At 37.9% G+C, this 17,899-nt stretch overlaps 1 protein-coding gene across 1 annotated transcript; it reads right to left on the bottom strand.

Moving 5' to 3' along the window:
* Nucleotides 1-14,046: 14,046 nt before the first annotated feature.
* Nucleotides 14,047-14,715, bottom strand: LOC133056085 (keratin-associated protein 9-2-like). Its single transcript, XM_061141195.1, has 3 exons — nt 14,654-14,715; nt 14,432-14,602; nt 14,047-14,338 (listed from the first exon to the last, which is right to left on the bottom strand). Exons 1-3 carry the CDS (start codon nt 14,713-14,715, stop codon nt 14,047-14,049), a joined length of 525 nt encoding a protein of 174 aa, XP_060997178.1.
* Nucleotides 14,716-17,899: the final 3,184 nt, after the last annotated feature.

Below are 17,899 nucleotides of genomic sequence, written 5' to 3'. Positions count from 1 at the left end.
AGAAAATAAGTGATTAAGATGTTTCTTAATTGACAAAATAATCATAGAACTTTTTCAGACAAAGGAAGACGGTTATGTCACCATTCTTGCTTTGATCATAAACTGCTTATATGTTATAGTTCCTGATGGCCTCGTGAAGGTCAGTGAAAACATCTCTTTTCAATTTCATTCTTTTGGTGTATGTAGATTAGAAAGTATCTTTGGGGTGAGGGACACTGATCCCTTTACAGTGACAAATGGAATCCATGCCTGAGTCACAGAAGCCTGAATTCAAGACTACTATAGGAATCCATCTATATGTCATGTGCATTCCAGTTCTATCAAAGACAGTTGAGTAGAGGATTTTTGGCACAATGTCTTAAATTTTCAAAGAATCAAAGTAGATGGGTAGAAGCAGAAGCACTATGCTGGGACTAAGAAAATATCAGTCAATCTACGGCCTGGGGTAAACAATAGTCCTGATTTCCCCAGGACTGGGAAGTTCCCCAAGATGTGGGACTTTCTTTTTTTTTTTTTTTTTAATTATTATTATTTTTTTTATTAGTTGGAGGCTAATTACTTCACGACATTTCAGTGGGTTTTGTCATACATTGATATGAATCAGCCATAGAGTTACACGTATTCCCCATCCCGATCCCCCCTCCCACCTCCCTCTCCACCCGATTCCTCTGGGTCTTCCCAGTGCACCAGGCCCGAGCACTTGTCTCATGCATCCCACCTGGGCTGGTGATCTGTTTCACCATAGATAATATACATGCTGTTCTTTCGAAACATCCCACCCTCACCTTCTCCCACAGAGTTCAAAAGTCTGTTCTGTACTTCTGTGTCTCTTTTTCTGTTTTGCATATAGGGTTGTTGTTACCATCTTTCTAAATTCCATATATATGTGTTAGTATGCTGTAATGTTCTTTATCTTTCTGGCTTACTTCACTCTGTATAATGGGCTCCAGTTTCATCTATCTCATTAGAACTGATTCAAATGAATTCTTTTTAACAGCTGAGTAATATTCCATGGTGTATATGTACCACAGCTTCCTTATCCATTAGATGAGGGACTTTTAAAAGATGTAGCTGGGAAAGTTTGGGCTAACCAGGAGGAGCTAACATTGTTAGCCAGCAAAGTCAGTGACCTCATGTCACTGACTGTATAGTTATTGTGTCATTTTCCCTTCCTTTCCCCCCTCTTTCTCTTTCTTTCTTCCTTCCTCACGCCTCCTTCTCCTTCTTCTTCTTCTAGAATTTGAGCTGTCTACCACACTGAAGAAGCAGATATTGGAGCTGAGTGAAGAAACTTGAAGATTGATGATGATGTTTTTAATATGTCAACCATCTATTTGGATCATAGTATGTTAAGTGCAGCCATGAAATTAAAAGACGCTTACTCCTTGGAAGGAAAGTTATGACCAACCTAGATAGCATAGTAAAAAGCAGAGACATTACTTGCCAACAAAGTTCTGTCTAGTCAAGGCTATGGTTTTTCCAATGGTCATGTGTGGATGTGAGAGTTGGACTGTGAAGAAAGCTGAGCGTCGAAGAATTGATGCTTTTGAACTGTGGTGTTGGAGAAGACTCTTGAGAGTCCCTTGGACTGCAAGGAGATCCAACCAGTCCATCCTAAAGGAGATCAGTCCTGGGTGTTCTTTGGAAGGACTGATGCTGAAGCACCTGATGTGAAGAGTTGACTCATTGGAAAAGACTCTGATGCTGGGAGGGATTGGGGGCAGGAGGAGAAGAGGACAACAGAGGATGAAATGGCTGGATGTCATCACCAACTTGATGGAGTTTGAGTAAACTCTGGGAGTTGGTGATGGACAGGGAGGCCTGGTGTGCTGCAATTCATGGGATCGCAAAGAGTCGGACACGACCGAGCGACTGAACTGAACTGAACTGATGTTAAGTCAGTTTCTATTTTCCAGATATGCATCTCTATGCCTAAGAGCTCTTTTCACAAAATAGGAGGAATTCATGCTGCCTGTGTTGCCACTCTGAGAACAGCCTTCAACCAATGCCTTTGGAGAGTTGTAATAAAAACTCCAGCTCCTTTATGCCTCAATGTGGATAATTCTAATATGTGTGTTTTCCATTATTTCTGATATTTCCCCTTGGGTTTAAGCTATAGTTGCCTACTGTGATCCTGGCTTAAAAGTACCTCTTTCCTTTATCACTTCCCTGTTCTCCATCAATTTGTTTACACTCCCCAAATTACATCCACTTGACTCTTGTTCAAAGTAACTTCTGGGAGAAAACAAACTATGGCACTGTAACTGAGCAAGACCCTATGGGGCCTTCCAGGGACAGACCTTCCCCTTCCCCACTGACCATGTCCTCTGTCTGTCTCTTGCTTGCAGAAAATCTTTAGCCTCCTAAGTCTTCCCCCAGATCCAAAGAACAAATTTAATCAGAGGTGAGAAAATGTAGAAACAAAGGAAAACAGTCAAGTAGACAATAATAATTTAACCATTAAACAAAATTAAGGACATTTAGTTTCCCCTCAAGGATTGTAGATAATATTCTGAGCCTTTTTGCAGATACTGAACTCCCATCTGATGGAAGAAGTTAACTGCACATTGACCACAAACAACAGACCCCAGACCAGTTGGAACCAGAAGGTTGATGATGTTGATTCCTGATTACCTCACCACCAACCAATCAGAAGAATGTCCATGAGCTAATCACCTACTCCACAAGCCTCTTCCTCACCCTGTATTTAAAAATCTTTCCCTGAAAGCCACAGGGAAGTTTGGGTCTGTGGAACATTAGCTGCCTATACTCCTTGCTAGGTCTTGCAGTAAGTAAACGCACTTTCCTTCAGGTGGCTCAGACAGTACAGAATCTGCCTGCAATACAGGAGACCTGAGTTTTATCCCTGGGTTGGGAAGATCCCCTGGAGGAGGGAATGGCTACCCACTCCAGTATTCTTGCCTGAAGAATTCTGTGGACCGAGGAGCTTGGCAGGCTGCAGTCCATGGGGTCACAAAGAGTCAGACATGACAGAGTGACTAACACTTTGACTTTTTTTCCACTTTCACTACAACCCAGTGTCAGTGGGTTGGCTTAACTGTGAGTGGGTAAGGGGAACCAAGTTTGGTTTGGTAACAGCATTACTTTACCACTCTCAATCATAATTTCCTCATTTCTAAAATAGGGATATTTATACCTACCTTGAATATTTCTTTAAGAATTAAAAATAATGTATAGGAAGCATTTAGTTAATATCTAGCAAATAGTAGGCAACCCAGAACATGTTAGTTCTTCACCTCTTTCACTCACACATCCAGCAAGAAATAGCAGTCAGCAAGCTCGGCCTTGGCAGCGTCCTCAGAGCTTCCCAGATACATGGTCTCAGAGATTGGCATGTGTCCTGTATATTGTATTTTTAGTGCATCAGAGGTATGTCTACCACTTCCAAGGAGATGATACTGGTCTGAAACTCTTCTGCTCCTCTCAGAGATAGAACTAAGCCTTATCTTAATGAATGCTTAGGCAACAATATGAGTGCAGTACCAAAAGCACCAGTTTTCTATCTGTCCTGCTTTCTAGGAATGCACAGGTTCTTCCACTTTTAATCTTTCTCATATTCTTCTGATTCTCCTGGAACGTGACTTTTTATTTCTCCCATATGCTTCATGGGTTTCCCTGGTAGCTCACATAGTAAAGAATCTGCCTGAATTGCAGAAGACCTGGGTTCGATCCCTGGGTTAGGAAGATCCCCTGGAAAAGAGAATGGCAACCCACTCCAGTATTCTCGCCTGGAGAATTCCAAGGACAGAGGGATCTGGTGGGTAGAGTCCATGGGGGTGCAAAGAGTTGGACACCACTGAGCGACTAACACTATGCTTCATTGTTGCCTCACAAAACACAAGCAAAACCCTTATATGGTTCAGAGATTACAGATACTCAAAGTCATACATACCCATTTCATAGTTTCTCAGTCCCCTACATTGTCCTTACTTAATTTTCTTAAAACGTTTAGATCAGGATGACAAACTGCTTTAAAGTGGAGAGCATAAATTTTGCAGAAAATTACTCAATTCCTTTTTACTCTGTCAATGGGTACTTAGGACAAGGAAGCCATACAAGAATATGATTTATGGGACATAAAAGAATAAGTCTCTTAAATAAGTCATTTTCTCCAAATTGGAGTTCACAAATATTTGATGCAGATGAAGGTATGAGTGGCTGGTTAGTGACTGAAGCTCCCTGTACTTGTTGTTGTTCTGTTGCCCAGTCATGTCTGACTCTTCGTGACCCCATGGACTGCAGCATGCCAGGCCTCCCTGTCCCTCACCATCTTCTGGAGTTTGCCCATGTTCATGTCCATTGCATTGGTGATGGCATCCAGCCATCTCATCCTCTGACACCCTCTTCTCCTTCTGCCTGCACTTATGAGAGCTCTAAAACACAGCCCCTGGTTCCCCCAACATGTAGCTAGTGTTTACTGAGTTGTGGGGGACTTGATTTGGGAAGAATTTTGTAAACAGATGCTATCTGTATTATAGGAAAATTTTACTTCCATTTACTTCCACTTCTTAAAGAAGAAATGCAAATGAATGTCTCCCCATTGCTCTGCCCCAGGGTTTTCCTATTAATAATTTTGCTTGAGATATGAATGCCAGTACCCTTGAGCAGGAACAGAAGACCCAGTCTTGGATCTGAGTCTTTCTATATCAGCTATACAACATTACACTGTGAAGTGTTTTCTTATGAGAAATGGAGATAATAATCTTCAGGGATTGTTGTGAGGCATCTCTCTAGCAATCTACTCTCCTTGTGTATCTCACTTTTATCAGACACTTGGTAGAGGATGTTTGGCACAATCTTTCATATGGCAAAGGAGAACAAAGCAGGTGGGAAGAATGGAAGTAATATGCTGAGACTGAGAAAGCATAAGTCAGTTTATGTTTTACCATTTGAAGGATTCTCAGGATGTGAAATTTTCACATATAGCTGGAAGCAGTTTCAATCAAGACTTAGTGACTCTAGTCTTAGTTCTTTACCTGTAGAGTCAATGATCTCTCATCACTGAATGCAGTTTTTTAATTTTTTTGGTTACTTTATTAAAGAAGCAGACTAGATGAGATGATACCTAAGGTATCTATGAGTCCTAACAGGTTCAAAATGTTTTTGTGTTTAACATTCATTTATAAAGTATTCAAAAAAATTTTTTAAAGTAATTAATTTATTTTAATTGGAGGCTAATTACTTTATAATATTGTAGTGGTTTTTGCCATACAGTGACATGAATCAGCCATGGGTGTACATGTATCCCCTATCCCGAACCCCCCTCCCATCTCCCTCCCCACCCCATCCTTCTGAGTTGTCCCAGTGCACTGGCTTTGAGTGCCCTGTTCATGCATCAAACTTGGACTGGTCATCTGCTTCACATATGGTAATACGCATATTTCAATGCTATTCTCCCAAATCATCCTACCCTCGCCTTCTCCCACAGAGCCCAAAAGTCTGTTCTTTATATCTGTGTCTCTTTTGCTGTCTCACTTATAGAAAACACCAAAACAGTTTATTAATGCATATTTATGGAATTTAGAAAGATGGTAATGATGATAAAGTGTTCAAATTAAAAATTTACATGTAAATCCATGGCTGATTCATGTCAATGTATGGCAAAAACCACTACAATATTGTAAAGTAATTAGCCTCCAACCAATAAAAATAAATGGAAAAAAAATTTACAATTTGTTAAAATTTATTAATTTTCAGTCTGATAGATTATCACAAAGTGAACAACCCATGTCACTGTTACCAGGATAAGAAAAAAAAGCTTAACCTTCTTCCCTTCATATTATACCCCTCAATCATCCCAAAGACGGCAACCATTTTATTTACTTGCAACACTGTTAGTTGATTTTGCATGCTTTGTATAAATGAAGTATTATAGAAGTGACTACTTTATTCATACATTATGACTGTGAAATCTATCTAGGTATTATTTATTTTTGTTCTTGTATAATATTCCACTGAATAAATATGACACAATTTGGCTGTTTACATGACTGCTGATGTATCAACAGCTAAATATAAATCATTAAATAATATATATAATACTTATAATGTTGGTATAATGTTGGATAAATATATGCAATGTGGATATATATAATATTTATATATAATATATAATGAAACATGTATTTCATATATTTATACTTTATATTATACTTTAATATATTTATATTTTAATATATATTATATAGCACGTATAAAATATATAATGTATATATTATAATATTACAAATTAGCTTCAGTGTGAACAGCTAAATTGTGTCATATTTATATATACTTTATAATATACAAATATGTGTATATATATAAATGTGTATATGTATATATATATTTTGCAGTTTGGGACTATTGAAAATACTAAAATAGCATTGTTATAAATGTTTTTGTATGCATTTTGATAAATATATAAATAGATATAATTTATAAATATATATTATATATATGTTTCCATTTTTCTTGGAAAATACCAAGAGTAGAAATGCTCATGGAACCTCTTGATCAGAATGTTTATATTGTTGGAGAATTTAAATATATAATGAAAATATTTACAGACCTAAATGAAAAAACAGTCAGCTATACAGTGATAGTTGAGGACATTAATATCCCACTTTCACCAGTGGATAGGTCATCCAGAACACCCACAAAGATAACCTACAGGAGAACGTTGAGCTTAAATAGCTCCAAAGATCATAGATGGACTTAAGAGGCAGGTATAAAGCATTCCTTTCAAAAGCAACATGTAACATGCTTCAGGATAGGTCATATGTTGGATTACTAAACAAGTCTTAATGAGTTTAAGAAAATTAAAATTATATTAAATGTCTTTTGAAACCATAATAGTAGCCAATAGCAAGCAGAAATATGGAAAATTCACAAGTATAGGGAAATTAAATACCATCCAGCTAACAACCATTGGGTCAAAGGAGAAATCAAAAGAGAAATTAAAAAATACTCTGAGACAAATGAAAATGAAATTATACCATGCCAAAATTTATGGGATACATAAAAAGCATTTCTAAAATGTAATTTCATAGCAATGAATGTCTACACCAAGAAAAATCTCAAATAAACAACCTAAATTTACACTCAAAGAACTAGAAAACAAACAAAAGAAGCCTAAAGTTAGCAGATGCAAGGAGATAACAAAGATCATGGTGGAAATAAATAAAATGAAGACAGAAAAGATAATAGAAAAGATCAATGAGGCTAAAAGCTACTTTTAATAAAAAGATAAGCAAATTGACAAACATTTAGCTAGACTCATTGAGAAAAAGAAAATATTCAATTGAAATCAGAAATGAAAGGGGAAACATTACCACTGATATCAAAGAAATAGAAAGGATTATAAAAGACTACTATGAAAAGTTAATGCCAAAATAATTAGACAACCTATAAGAAATACATATATTCTAGAAACATACAACCTACTAACATTAAATTAAAAAGAAATAGAAAAGCAGAAAGAAATAATAAATCTGAACAGACCAATTGCTAATAAAGGATTGAGTCAAGAATCAAAGGTCTGAACAAAGAGAAGTCCAGGAGCAGACAGCTTCACTGTGAATTCTATCTAGCATTAAAGAAGAGTAATGTCCATCTTTCTCAGTCTCTTCCAAAAATTAGAAAAGGAAAGAACACTCCCAAACTCATCTTATGAGGCCAGCAACACCCTGATAAAAACAGTGGAAAGAATGCTGCAAGAAAGGAAAATCTGATAAACATAGATACAAAAGTCCTTAACAGAATATTAGCAAACTGGATTCAGTAACACAGTAAAAATATCAGATACCATGACTAAGTGGGATTTATTCCATAGACTCGGGATGGTTCAGCAACTCTAACACAATCAAAGTGCAAAATGAGAGATAAAATCATATATCATCTCAATAGATGCAAATAGAGCTTTGGCAAAATTTGACTTATCAAAATTGGTTTATGATAAAAGCTCTCAACAAGGACATGGAAGCAACCTAGATGCCCATCAGCAGATGAATGGATAAGGAAGCTGTGGTACATATACACCATGGAATATTACTCAGCCGTTAAAAAGAATTCATTTGAACCAGTCCTAATGAGATGGATGAAACTGGAGCCCATTATACAGAGTGAAGTAAGCCAGAAAGATAAAGAACATTACAGCATACTAACACATATATATGGAATTTAGAAAGATGGTAGCGATAACCGTATATGCAAAACAGAAAAAGAGGCACAGAAATACAGAACAGACTTTTGAACTCTGTGGGGGAAGGTGAGGGTGGGATATTTCAAAAGAACAGCATGTATATTATCTATGGTGAAACAGATCACCAGCCCAGGTGGGATGCATGAGACAAGTGCTCGGACCTGGTGCACTGGGAAGACCCAGAGGAATCGGGTGGAGGGGGAGGTGGGAGGGGGGATCGGGATGGGGAATATGTATAAATCTATGGCTGATTCATATCAATGTATGACAAAAATAATAATAATAATAATAATAAAATAAAAAAAAACCACACACACACAAAAAAAGCTCCCAACAAAATGGGTATAGGGAGAATGTATTTCATCAGAGGCATGAGGAATGTAATGTATAACATAGTGACTGTAGTTAATAATACTCAGTTGCTTATTTGAAAGTTATTAAGAGTGTAGATAGTATGAGTTCTCATCACACCAAAAATTTGTAACTATGGATAATGATAGAGGTTAACTAGACTTATTGTGGTGATCATTTGGCAATATATACAAATATTGAATCATTATGTTGTATACCTGAAATAATATACGGTAAGTTCCCTATATACGAACCATCAAGTTGTGAATGTTCAAAGATGCAAATGTGTTCCTATGCAAGCTATTGTACTTTTCAAGGTGCTGCATGGTAAGATTAAGATGTTATCTTTATTTTTTGTGTTTGTTTTTATGTATTATTTGTGTGAAAAATATTATAAACCTATTACAGCACAGAACTATATTGCTGAATGTGTCAGTTGAGTACCTAGGCTAACATTGTTGGACTTATGAACAAATTGGACTTACCAACATCCTCTCAGAATAGAACTCATTTGTACATACAGGACTTACTGCAAGTTACATGTCAATTATACTTCAATTTTAAAAAACAAGCAAGAAGCATCATACTTAATGGTGAAAAGCTGAAAGCATTCCCTCTAAGATCAGTAACAAGACAAGGATGCCCACTCTCACTGCTTTTATTCAACATAGTTTTATGAGTCCTAGCTACAGCAGTTGATAAGAAAAAGAAGTAAAAGGAATCCAAATTGGAAAAGAAGTTAAACTGTTACAATTTGCAGATGACATGATACTATACATAGAGGATCCTAAAGATGCTACCAGAAAACTGCTAGACCACACCAATGAATTTGGTAAAGTTGTAGGTTATAAAATTAATACATAGAAATTCATTACATTTCTATACACTAACAACAAAAGATCAAAAAGAGAAATTCAAGAAACAATTCCATTTACCATTGCATCAAACAAACAAACAAACAAACAAATACTGAGGAATAAACCTACCTAAAGGAGGCAAAAGACCTGTAATCCCAAAACTATAAGATGCTGATGAAAGAAATCAAAGAAGATGTAAACAGATGGAAAGATAAACCATGTTTGTGGATTGGAAAAATCAATATCATCAAAATGACAATACTGCCCAAGGCAATCTACAGAGTTAATGCAATCCCTATCAAATTATGTGGCATTTTTCACAGAACTAGAATAAAAAAATATCAAAATTTCTATGGAGACACAAAAGACCCCGAGTAGCCAAAGCAATCTTGAGAAAGAAAAACAGAGCTGGAGGAATCAGGCTCCCTAACCTCAGACTATACTACAAAGCTACAGTCATCAAAACAGTATGGTACTGGCACAAAAATAGATATAGATCAATGGAACCAGATAGAAAACTCAGAAATAGGTCCATGCCCCTATGGCCAACTAATCTATAACAAAGGAAGCAAGACTACACAATGTTGAAAAGACAGTCTCTTCAATAAGTGGTTCTGGGAAAACTGGACAGCCACATGTAAAAAAATGAAAATCATTCATTCTTTAACCTAGAATATAAGCTCTAAATGGACTGAAGACCTAACTGTGAGATTTGACACTATAAAACCCCTAGAGGCAGAACACTCTCTGACATAATCATAGCAACATATTTTCCATTCATCTCCAAGAATAATGAAAATAAAAACAAAAATAAACAAATGGAACTTACTCAAACTCAAAAACTTTTGCTTAGCAAAGGAAACAATAAACAGAAAAGACAATCCAAAGATTGGGAGAAAATATTTACAAATGATGTGGCTGAAAAGGGATTAGTCTCCAAAATTTACAAACAGCTCATGATAGCATCAAAACAAACAACTCACTCAAAAAATGAACAGAAGACCTAAATAGACATTTCTCCAAAGAAGATATACAGATGGCCAATAGGTACATGAAAAGATGGTCAACATTGCTAATTATTAGAGAAATGCAAATCAAAACTACAATGAGATATCACCTCACACCAGCCAGAATGGCTATCTTCAAAAAATCCTCAAACAATAAATGCTGGAGAGGATGTGGAGAGAAGGGAACCCTCCTACACTGTCAGGGGGAATGTAAATTGGTACAGCCACTCTGGAGAACAGTATGAAGGTCCCTTAAAAAAATAAAAATAGAGATACCATATGACCTGCAATCCCACTTCTGGCATATGTCTGGAGGAAATAAATGATTTGAAACGATACAATGCACTGCAACAGTCATTGGAGCATTGTTTACAATAGTCAATGCATGGAATCAACCTAAATGTCCATCAACAGAGGAATGGATAAAGAAGATGTGGTACAAATATAAAATGGAATATTACTCAGGCATTAAAAAGAATGGAATAATGCCACTTGCAGCAACACGGGTGGACCTACAGTATCATACTGAGTTAAATAAGTCAGATAGAGAGGGAGAAATGCTGTATGACATCCTTTATGTGTTGAAACTAAAAGGAAATGATACAAATGAACTCAGAAAACAGAAAGAGACTCACAGACTTAGAAAATGAACTTATGTTGCCAGTGGGAAGAAGCAGGGAGTTTGGGACATTCATATCCACACTGCTATATTTCAAATGGAACACCAGCAGGGACCTACTGAATAGCACATGGAACTCTGCTCAATGTTATGTGGCTGCCTGGGTGGGAGGGGGACTTCGGGGTGAATGGATATCTGTATATGTATGGCTGAGTCCTTTCATTGTTCACCTGAAACTTTATTGTTAATTGGCTATACCCCAATACAAAATAAAAAAAGCTAAAAAAAAGTAAAAAACAAGCAAGAGACAAAACAGTGAAATTTAGAAAGCTCAGAATGTCAGGAGAGCAGGTAATACTGCTGGTAGTGAAATGTTGAAAAGCTGTTTTATTCCTTTTACTATTGTTGACTATATGCTTTCTCTGAAAAGTGAAAATGTTAGTCATTCAGTCATGTTCAATTCTTTGCGACCCCATGGACTATAACCTACCAGGCTCCTCTATCCATGGGATTCTCCAGTGAAGAATACTGGAGTGGGTTGCCATGCCCTTCTCCAGGGGATCTTCTCAACCCACAGATTCAACATCGGTCTCTCAGACTGAAGGAAGATTCTTAACCATCTCAGTCACCAGGGAAGCTATCCCTGTGACATGGCAATTATAACACTCCTACATTTCTAACTAGATTAGAGAGAGGATGGTGTTGAAAAAAAATTTAAGAAATTATGTCACACAGTCCACATGTTGAAATATATAAATCACCAAATTCAAATGTATCTTGGCTATCATGTTACCTAACCTATTTGCCTCAACTTGTAAAAAAAAAAGTATGTATTAGTTGGAAGATCTCACCTCAGAACACTGACTCAGCTATAAAATTGGGATGGAACATGTATAAGATGATGTCTGAAACCCAGTGTACTGCTTTTTCCTCTAGTCTCCTGCTTTGGCGCTGAATTTCAAATAAAAAATATTGTGCAAACCATCCTCTATCTAAATGTCTCTGATAAAACTGAGAATCATTCAGTTCAGTCAGTTCGGTTCAGTCACTCAGTCATGTCCAACTCTTTGCGACCCCATGAATTGCAGCACTCCAGGCCTCCCTATCCATCACCAACTCCTGGAGTTTACTCAAACTCATGTCCATTGAGTCAGTGATGCCATCCAGCCATCTAATTCTCTGACATCCCCTTCTCCTCCTGCCCTCAACCCCTCCCAGCATCAGGGTCTCTTCCAATGAGTCAACTCTTTGCATGAGGTGGCCAAAGTATTGGAGTTTCAGCTTAGCATCAGTCCTTCCAATGAACACCCAGGACTGATCTCCTTTAGGATGAACTGGTTGGATCTCCTTGCAGTCCAAGGGACTCTAAAGAGTCTTCTCCAACACCACAGTTCAAAAGCATCAAGTTTTTGGCATTCAGCTTACTTTACAGTCCAACTGTCACATCTATCCATGACTACTGGAAAAACCATAACTTTGACTAGATGAACCTTTGTTGGCAAAGTAACCCTCTCCTTTTTAATATACTGTCTAGGTTGGTCATAACTTTTCTTTCAAGGAGCAAGCGTCTTTCAATTTCATGGCTGCAGTCACCATCCGCAGTGATTTTGGAACCCCCCAAAAGAGTCTCTCAATGTGTCCATTGTTTCCCCATCTATTTGCCATGAAGTGATGAGACCAGATGCCATGATCTTAGTTTTCTGAATGTTGAGTTTTAAGCCAAGAGTATTGAGCCTCTTTCAGTTTCATCAAGAGATGGCTGGCCCATGGAAAATTAGATGGTCTTGGAGATTGCAGTAAGAACCAACTTAGAGATGACAACACACGAGGTTGATATGTTGTTTCTGAATACGGTACATACTTCGACCTAATGGCCACTATGTGGTTCCCAAATAGGTAGTACCATGTATATCCACGGAGGTAGTATACATGGTTGCAGAAAGTGAAGTAGCAGTGAACCCTCTCATTTTAACTCAGGGTGACATATATGGGAATCTGTTCTTCCCCTCTCCATGGATCTACACTCTCCTGGATTGAAGGGTTTAATACTATAAAAGTCACACATTTTAGGGAATATAGTCTATGTTTAAACTGTCACCTGGTCATTTTGGACTCCTCATCTAGATAGACCAGTGGGCAGAGAGAGGAGTTACTAATTGCTGAGGGATAATTATCGTGAAAAGATAGAGGACAGGGAGAAATAGTGTGAGCATAATTTCCTTGGAGTATCTCATGGTGTGTCCAGGCCCAGCTATAGAAAACCACATGAACAATGACAGCAACTATAGCTTGCCAAGGGCATAGTCACTGAGGTTCAGACATCTATTAATAGTTTCTTGGGATGTAAATGTAAGTGCCCTTGAGCAGGAACAGAAGACTTCATCCTGGATGAGTCTGTTTATTATTAGGTAAATCACACTACACAATGAAATGGGTTTTTAATAATGAGATAATAATTAGGAAGGGGGCTAATATGATACTCATAATGGATAAAGCATATGATATATAAATTTCTATGTCAGGAAGGTGGTGCAATAAATCAAACACATATAGAAGAATTGTGGTGCACCATTTATTGAGAAACATATGGGTAAACGTCAAAGTGATTGTAAAAGGAGAAAGCATTATACAGGAACTATGAGGATAGCAAAAGAGAAAATATGATTATAAAGATTATGATAGTCGGCAGAAACCTATAGAAACATTCTGAGATCTCATTTTCTTAAGTTACTCAGAAGAACTAGATGGTCAATCCTATTTTCAGAGTCAAAACCAAGACATGCTTCCTTATCACAGATGCAGGAAGTTGGCACATGGTCCTCCTACACCAGAGGAAGACAACTGGAGGAAGCTAATTCACAAGCTCTTAAGCAAGGAGATGAGTAACTGAAATTCTGGTAGAGCCTGCCAGTTGTCAGCAAAGTCTAAGAAGTGATTTTGTTTGTCCCCAGGTAGCAAGTCAATTAATAGAAGGTGTTGTATAGGGACAGTGGCTCCTTGGTAAGGTGATCAGCAGCAGGAAGGCTGGCAGCAGCTGGACACACAGCTAGGGCGGCAGCAGGTGGTCCTGCAGCAGGTGGTCTGACAGCAGACAGGATGGCTGCAAGGCTGGCAGCAGCTGGATCCACAGCTCTGGTCTTGGCACCCAGGCAGGCAGAAGCATGTGGGGTGGTAGCAGGTTCTGTGGCAGTACACAGGTGCACAGGAAGCTGGCTGGCAGCAAGGCTGAGAGCACCTGGACCCACTGCAGGTTTGTCCACAGCTGCTGGATCCACAGCAGGTGGGCTGGCAGCAGGTGGTCACACAAGTAGGTTTGCAGCAGGTGGTCCTACAGCAGGTGTTTTCACTAGTCTGATAGCAAGTTGGTGGGCAGCAAGGACGACAGCAGCTGGCCTCACAGCAGGTGGGCTGGCAGCAGGTGGTCACACAAGTAGGCTTGAGGCAAGTGGTCCTGCAGCAGGTGGTCTGACAGCAGGCAGGACGACAGCAAGGCTGGCAGCAGCTGGACCCACCACACGTGGGCTGACAGCAGGTAGTCACACAGGTGGGTTTGCAGCAGGTGGTCCTACAGCAGGTGTTTTCACTAGTGTGATAGCAAGTTGGGGGGCAGCAAGGCCGACAGCAGCTGGCCTCACAGCAGGTGGGCTGACAGCACGGGGAGCAGCAGGAGTGAGTCATTTTGTCAGTGGTGGAGTGTGGACTTCTCTTTAGAAGTGAGTTTCTCAGACTCTGATGACTGCTTCTGTTCCGGGGCTTTTTATACACTGGACCCCAATGTTGGGACCAATAAGCAAGACTTTCCTTGTTGTGTATGTTGTTTTTGCAGTCAATGGGAAATTATCCAAGAGGAAATGATTTCTTTAGTGTTTTGAGGCCTCTGTAAATTAGTGTTTGATCTTCTTTTTAATTAGGACTAGTACTTAAGAACACTTTCCAGAAGGGAAAAAGAATAAGGAATCATCCCAGCAGCAGGTCTGGTCATGTGACATCATCAGTTCATGGGATAGTTCTTCCTGCCTTGGCCAGGGTCGGAGCAGTCATCTTTTCTTTGTTCCTTTGACTACACTTAGGTTGAGACTTGCTGGATGTTGATGCATTCTGTGATGAATGACGTCAGCTAAAGTCCAAGTGTGATGTCAGACAAAGTCTGAGATTCAAGACGATCATGTGTATCTATATACATGTCTTTCAAATCAGTAGTGACTGACCTAAAATGTTTCCCAGCTTTATTAGGTACATTTAGGTAGAAGATGTTGGCACATTGTTCTTCACTAGCAATTCGGCACCAAAGCTGGAATAGAGGCAAAAACTGTACCCTGTTTTCAGACATCAATTCATTAATGTCCCATAACTATTTTTAGCTGGATCAATCACCTCTGATGAGACATCACAACTTGCACATACTTTCTTTTATAATTTGTGATAAATAGGTAGATAGGATGATAACTTTATGGATTTATAGATTTCAATAAATGTCAAATGTGTCAGCCATAATTTCTTAGAGTTTTTTCTGCCCTATTTTCTCTCTTTTAGGTACATATGTAAGAGTGTAATTGCCATGTCATAGGGAAAGCAGATAGTCAACAGTGGTAGAAACAATAAAAGCGTTTCACTATTTCACTACAGTGGTGTCATGTACTCTCCTGATACGAGACTTCTGAATTCTACTGGTGTGTATCTATCCTTGTTTGTTTGTTTTAAACTGTGCTTTAATTGACACGGCGTTATATTGTTTATAGGTGTTCAACATAATAATTTGATATTCATAGATGTTGCAAAGTTATCACTGCAGTAAGTCTGGTTAACGTTAACATCTGTCACAATTGATAACTACAAAGTCTTTTTTCTTGCATGAGAGCTTTTAAAATCTACTTTTCTAGCAACTTTCAAAGATTTCAGTATTATTCACTATGGTCACTATGCTGTACATCACATTCCCCATGCATTTGTTTTATAACTGGAAGCCTGTACCTTGTGATCCCATTTACCTGTTTCACCCACCCCACCCCCACCTCTGGCTGCCATGGATCTGTTCTATCTATGAGTTCAGTTTTAGAAAAATTTTTTTAAGATTCCATATATAAGTGAAATCACATGGTATTTGCCTCTCTCTAACTTATTTCATTTAGCTTAATGCCCTCAAAGTCCATTCACATTGTCATAAATGGGAAGATATCCTTCATCATTGAATAACATTCCATTATATAATATGTTCCATGTTTTCTTTATCCATTTATCCATTGACAGACACTTTGGTTGTTTCCATGTCTTGGCTAGTGTAAACAGTGCTACAATGAACATGTGGCTGCATAAATCTTTTTGAGTCCGTGTTTTTGTTTTCCTCAGATAAATGCCAAGAAGTAGACTATTTAGATCATATTCTATTCTCCCCATGTCCTGTTTTTAATTTTGAGGAAACTGCATAATGTTTTCCATAGTGGCTGCACCAATTCTCATTTCAACTAACAGGGAAAGGGGTTCCCATTTTTCATATTCTCATTAAAACTTTGTATGTCTTGACACTCTTATGATAGTCATGCTAAATCTGGTATGAACTGATATCTCATTGTGGGTTTGATTTGCATTCCTGTTGATTAGTGATATTAAACACCTTTTCATGTATCTGATGGCCATTTGCATGTCTTCTTTGGACAAGTATCTCTTTAGAACCTCTGCCCATTTTAAATGAGGTTGTTTCATTTTTGCTATTGAGTCCTGTGAGTTGTGAGTCATGTGAGTTATGCATTTTGAATATCAACCCTTTATGAAATATGATTTGAAAATATTTTCTCTCACTTCAATAGGTTTCCTTTTCATTTTGTTGATAGTGTCCTTTTCTAGGCATAAACTATTCAATTCTTCCCACTTTTAGATCTGTTGCCTTTACTTTTGGTGTCAAATCCAAAAAGTCAGCACTAAGACCAATGTTAAGGAGCTTACTATGTATTTTCTCTTCCAGAAGTTTTATAATCTCAGGTCTTAAGTTCAGGTCTTTAATCCATTTAGAGTTAATTTTTGTGGATGGTGTAAGAGAGGAGTCCAGTTTCATTCTTTGGCACATGGCTGCCCAGTTTTCACACCACTATTTGTTTAAAAGATTGCAATTTCCTTTTTGCATTAATATATTCTTGGCTCCTTTGTAATAAATTAGTAGGTCATATAATGTGTGGACTTATTTCTGGCCTGTTTATTCTATTTCATTGATCTAAGTGCCAGTTTTTTCCAATCCATACTGTTTTGTTTAATAGAGCTTTGTAATACTGTTTGGAATCAAGGAAAATGATGCTTCAAGCTTTGTTCTTCTTTTCAATATTGCTTTGGATATTTTGTGGTTCCACACAAATTTTAAATTTTTCCTTTTTTCTGCCATTGGAATTACATTATCATTTTATCCTTTCTACTGTTGTTGACTACATCTTTCCCCATTACATGGCAATTATACGAAACATATACATCTAAAAGAGAGAAAATGGGGCCTAAAAGCTTTAAGAAATTGTGGTTGGGATTCAACATTTGTCGGAACATATAAATTTACAGATTCAAAGATACCTTAGTTATTCTCCTATCTAACCTGCTTGTCACAAGTTGTAGAAGAAAGTATATGCAAGTTGGGATGTCTCACCAGAGGTCATTAACCTAACTAGAAGATAGCACTGAAATAGTAAGAAAGGGATGCTGTTTGAAAATAGGATTCAGCTTTTGCCTCTATTCCAGTTTTGGTGCTGATTTTCATTTGAAAAACAATGTGCCAACCATCCTCTATTCAGATGACCCTGATAAAACTGGGAAACACTTCAAACTAGTTTCCAAATATAGATATACACAAATACATGTGGAAGTCTTAACTCTGACTTTGTCAGAG

This window comes from Dama dama, chromosome 5 (genome assembly GCF_033118175.1).
Source record: "Dama dama isolate Ldn47 chromosome 5, ASM3311817v1, whole genome shotgun sequence".
NCBI classification, from domain to species: Eukaryota; Metazoa; Chordata; class Mammalia; order Artiodactyla; family Cervidae; genus Dama; species Dama dama.
The sequence above is the reverse complement of the archived record's forward strand: the minus strand, read 5'-3'. Positions and strand labels throughout refer to the sequence as shown.

Bases quoted from the DNA above. Each gene is read 5' to 3' on its own strand.
- LOC133056085 (XM_061141195.1), bottom strand. From the start codon at position 14,715: ATGACTCACTCCTGCTGCTCCCCGTGCTGTCAGCCCACCTGCTGTGAG. The intron at 14,603-14,653 runs GCCTTGCTGCCC...CACCTGCTGTAG, and splicing joins TGTGAGGCCAGCTGCTGTCG to GACCACCTGCTGCAAACCCA. The intron at 14,339-14,431 runs GGCCAGCTGCTG...ACCTACTTGTGT, and splicing joins TGCCAGCCCACCTGCTGTGA to GACCACCTGCTGCCAGCCCA.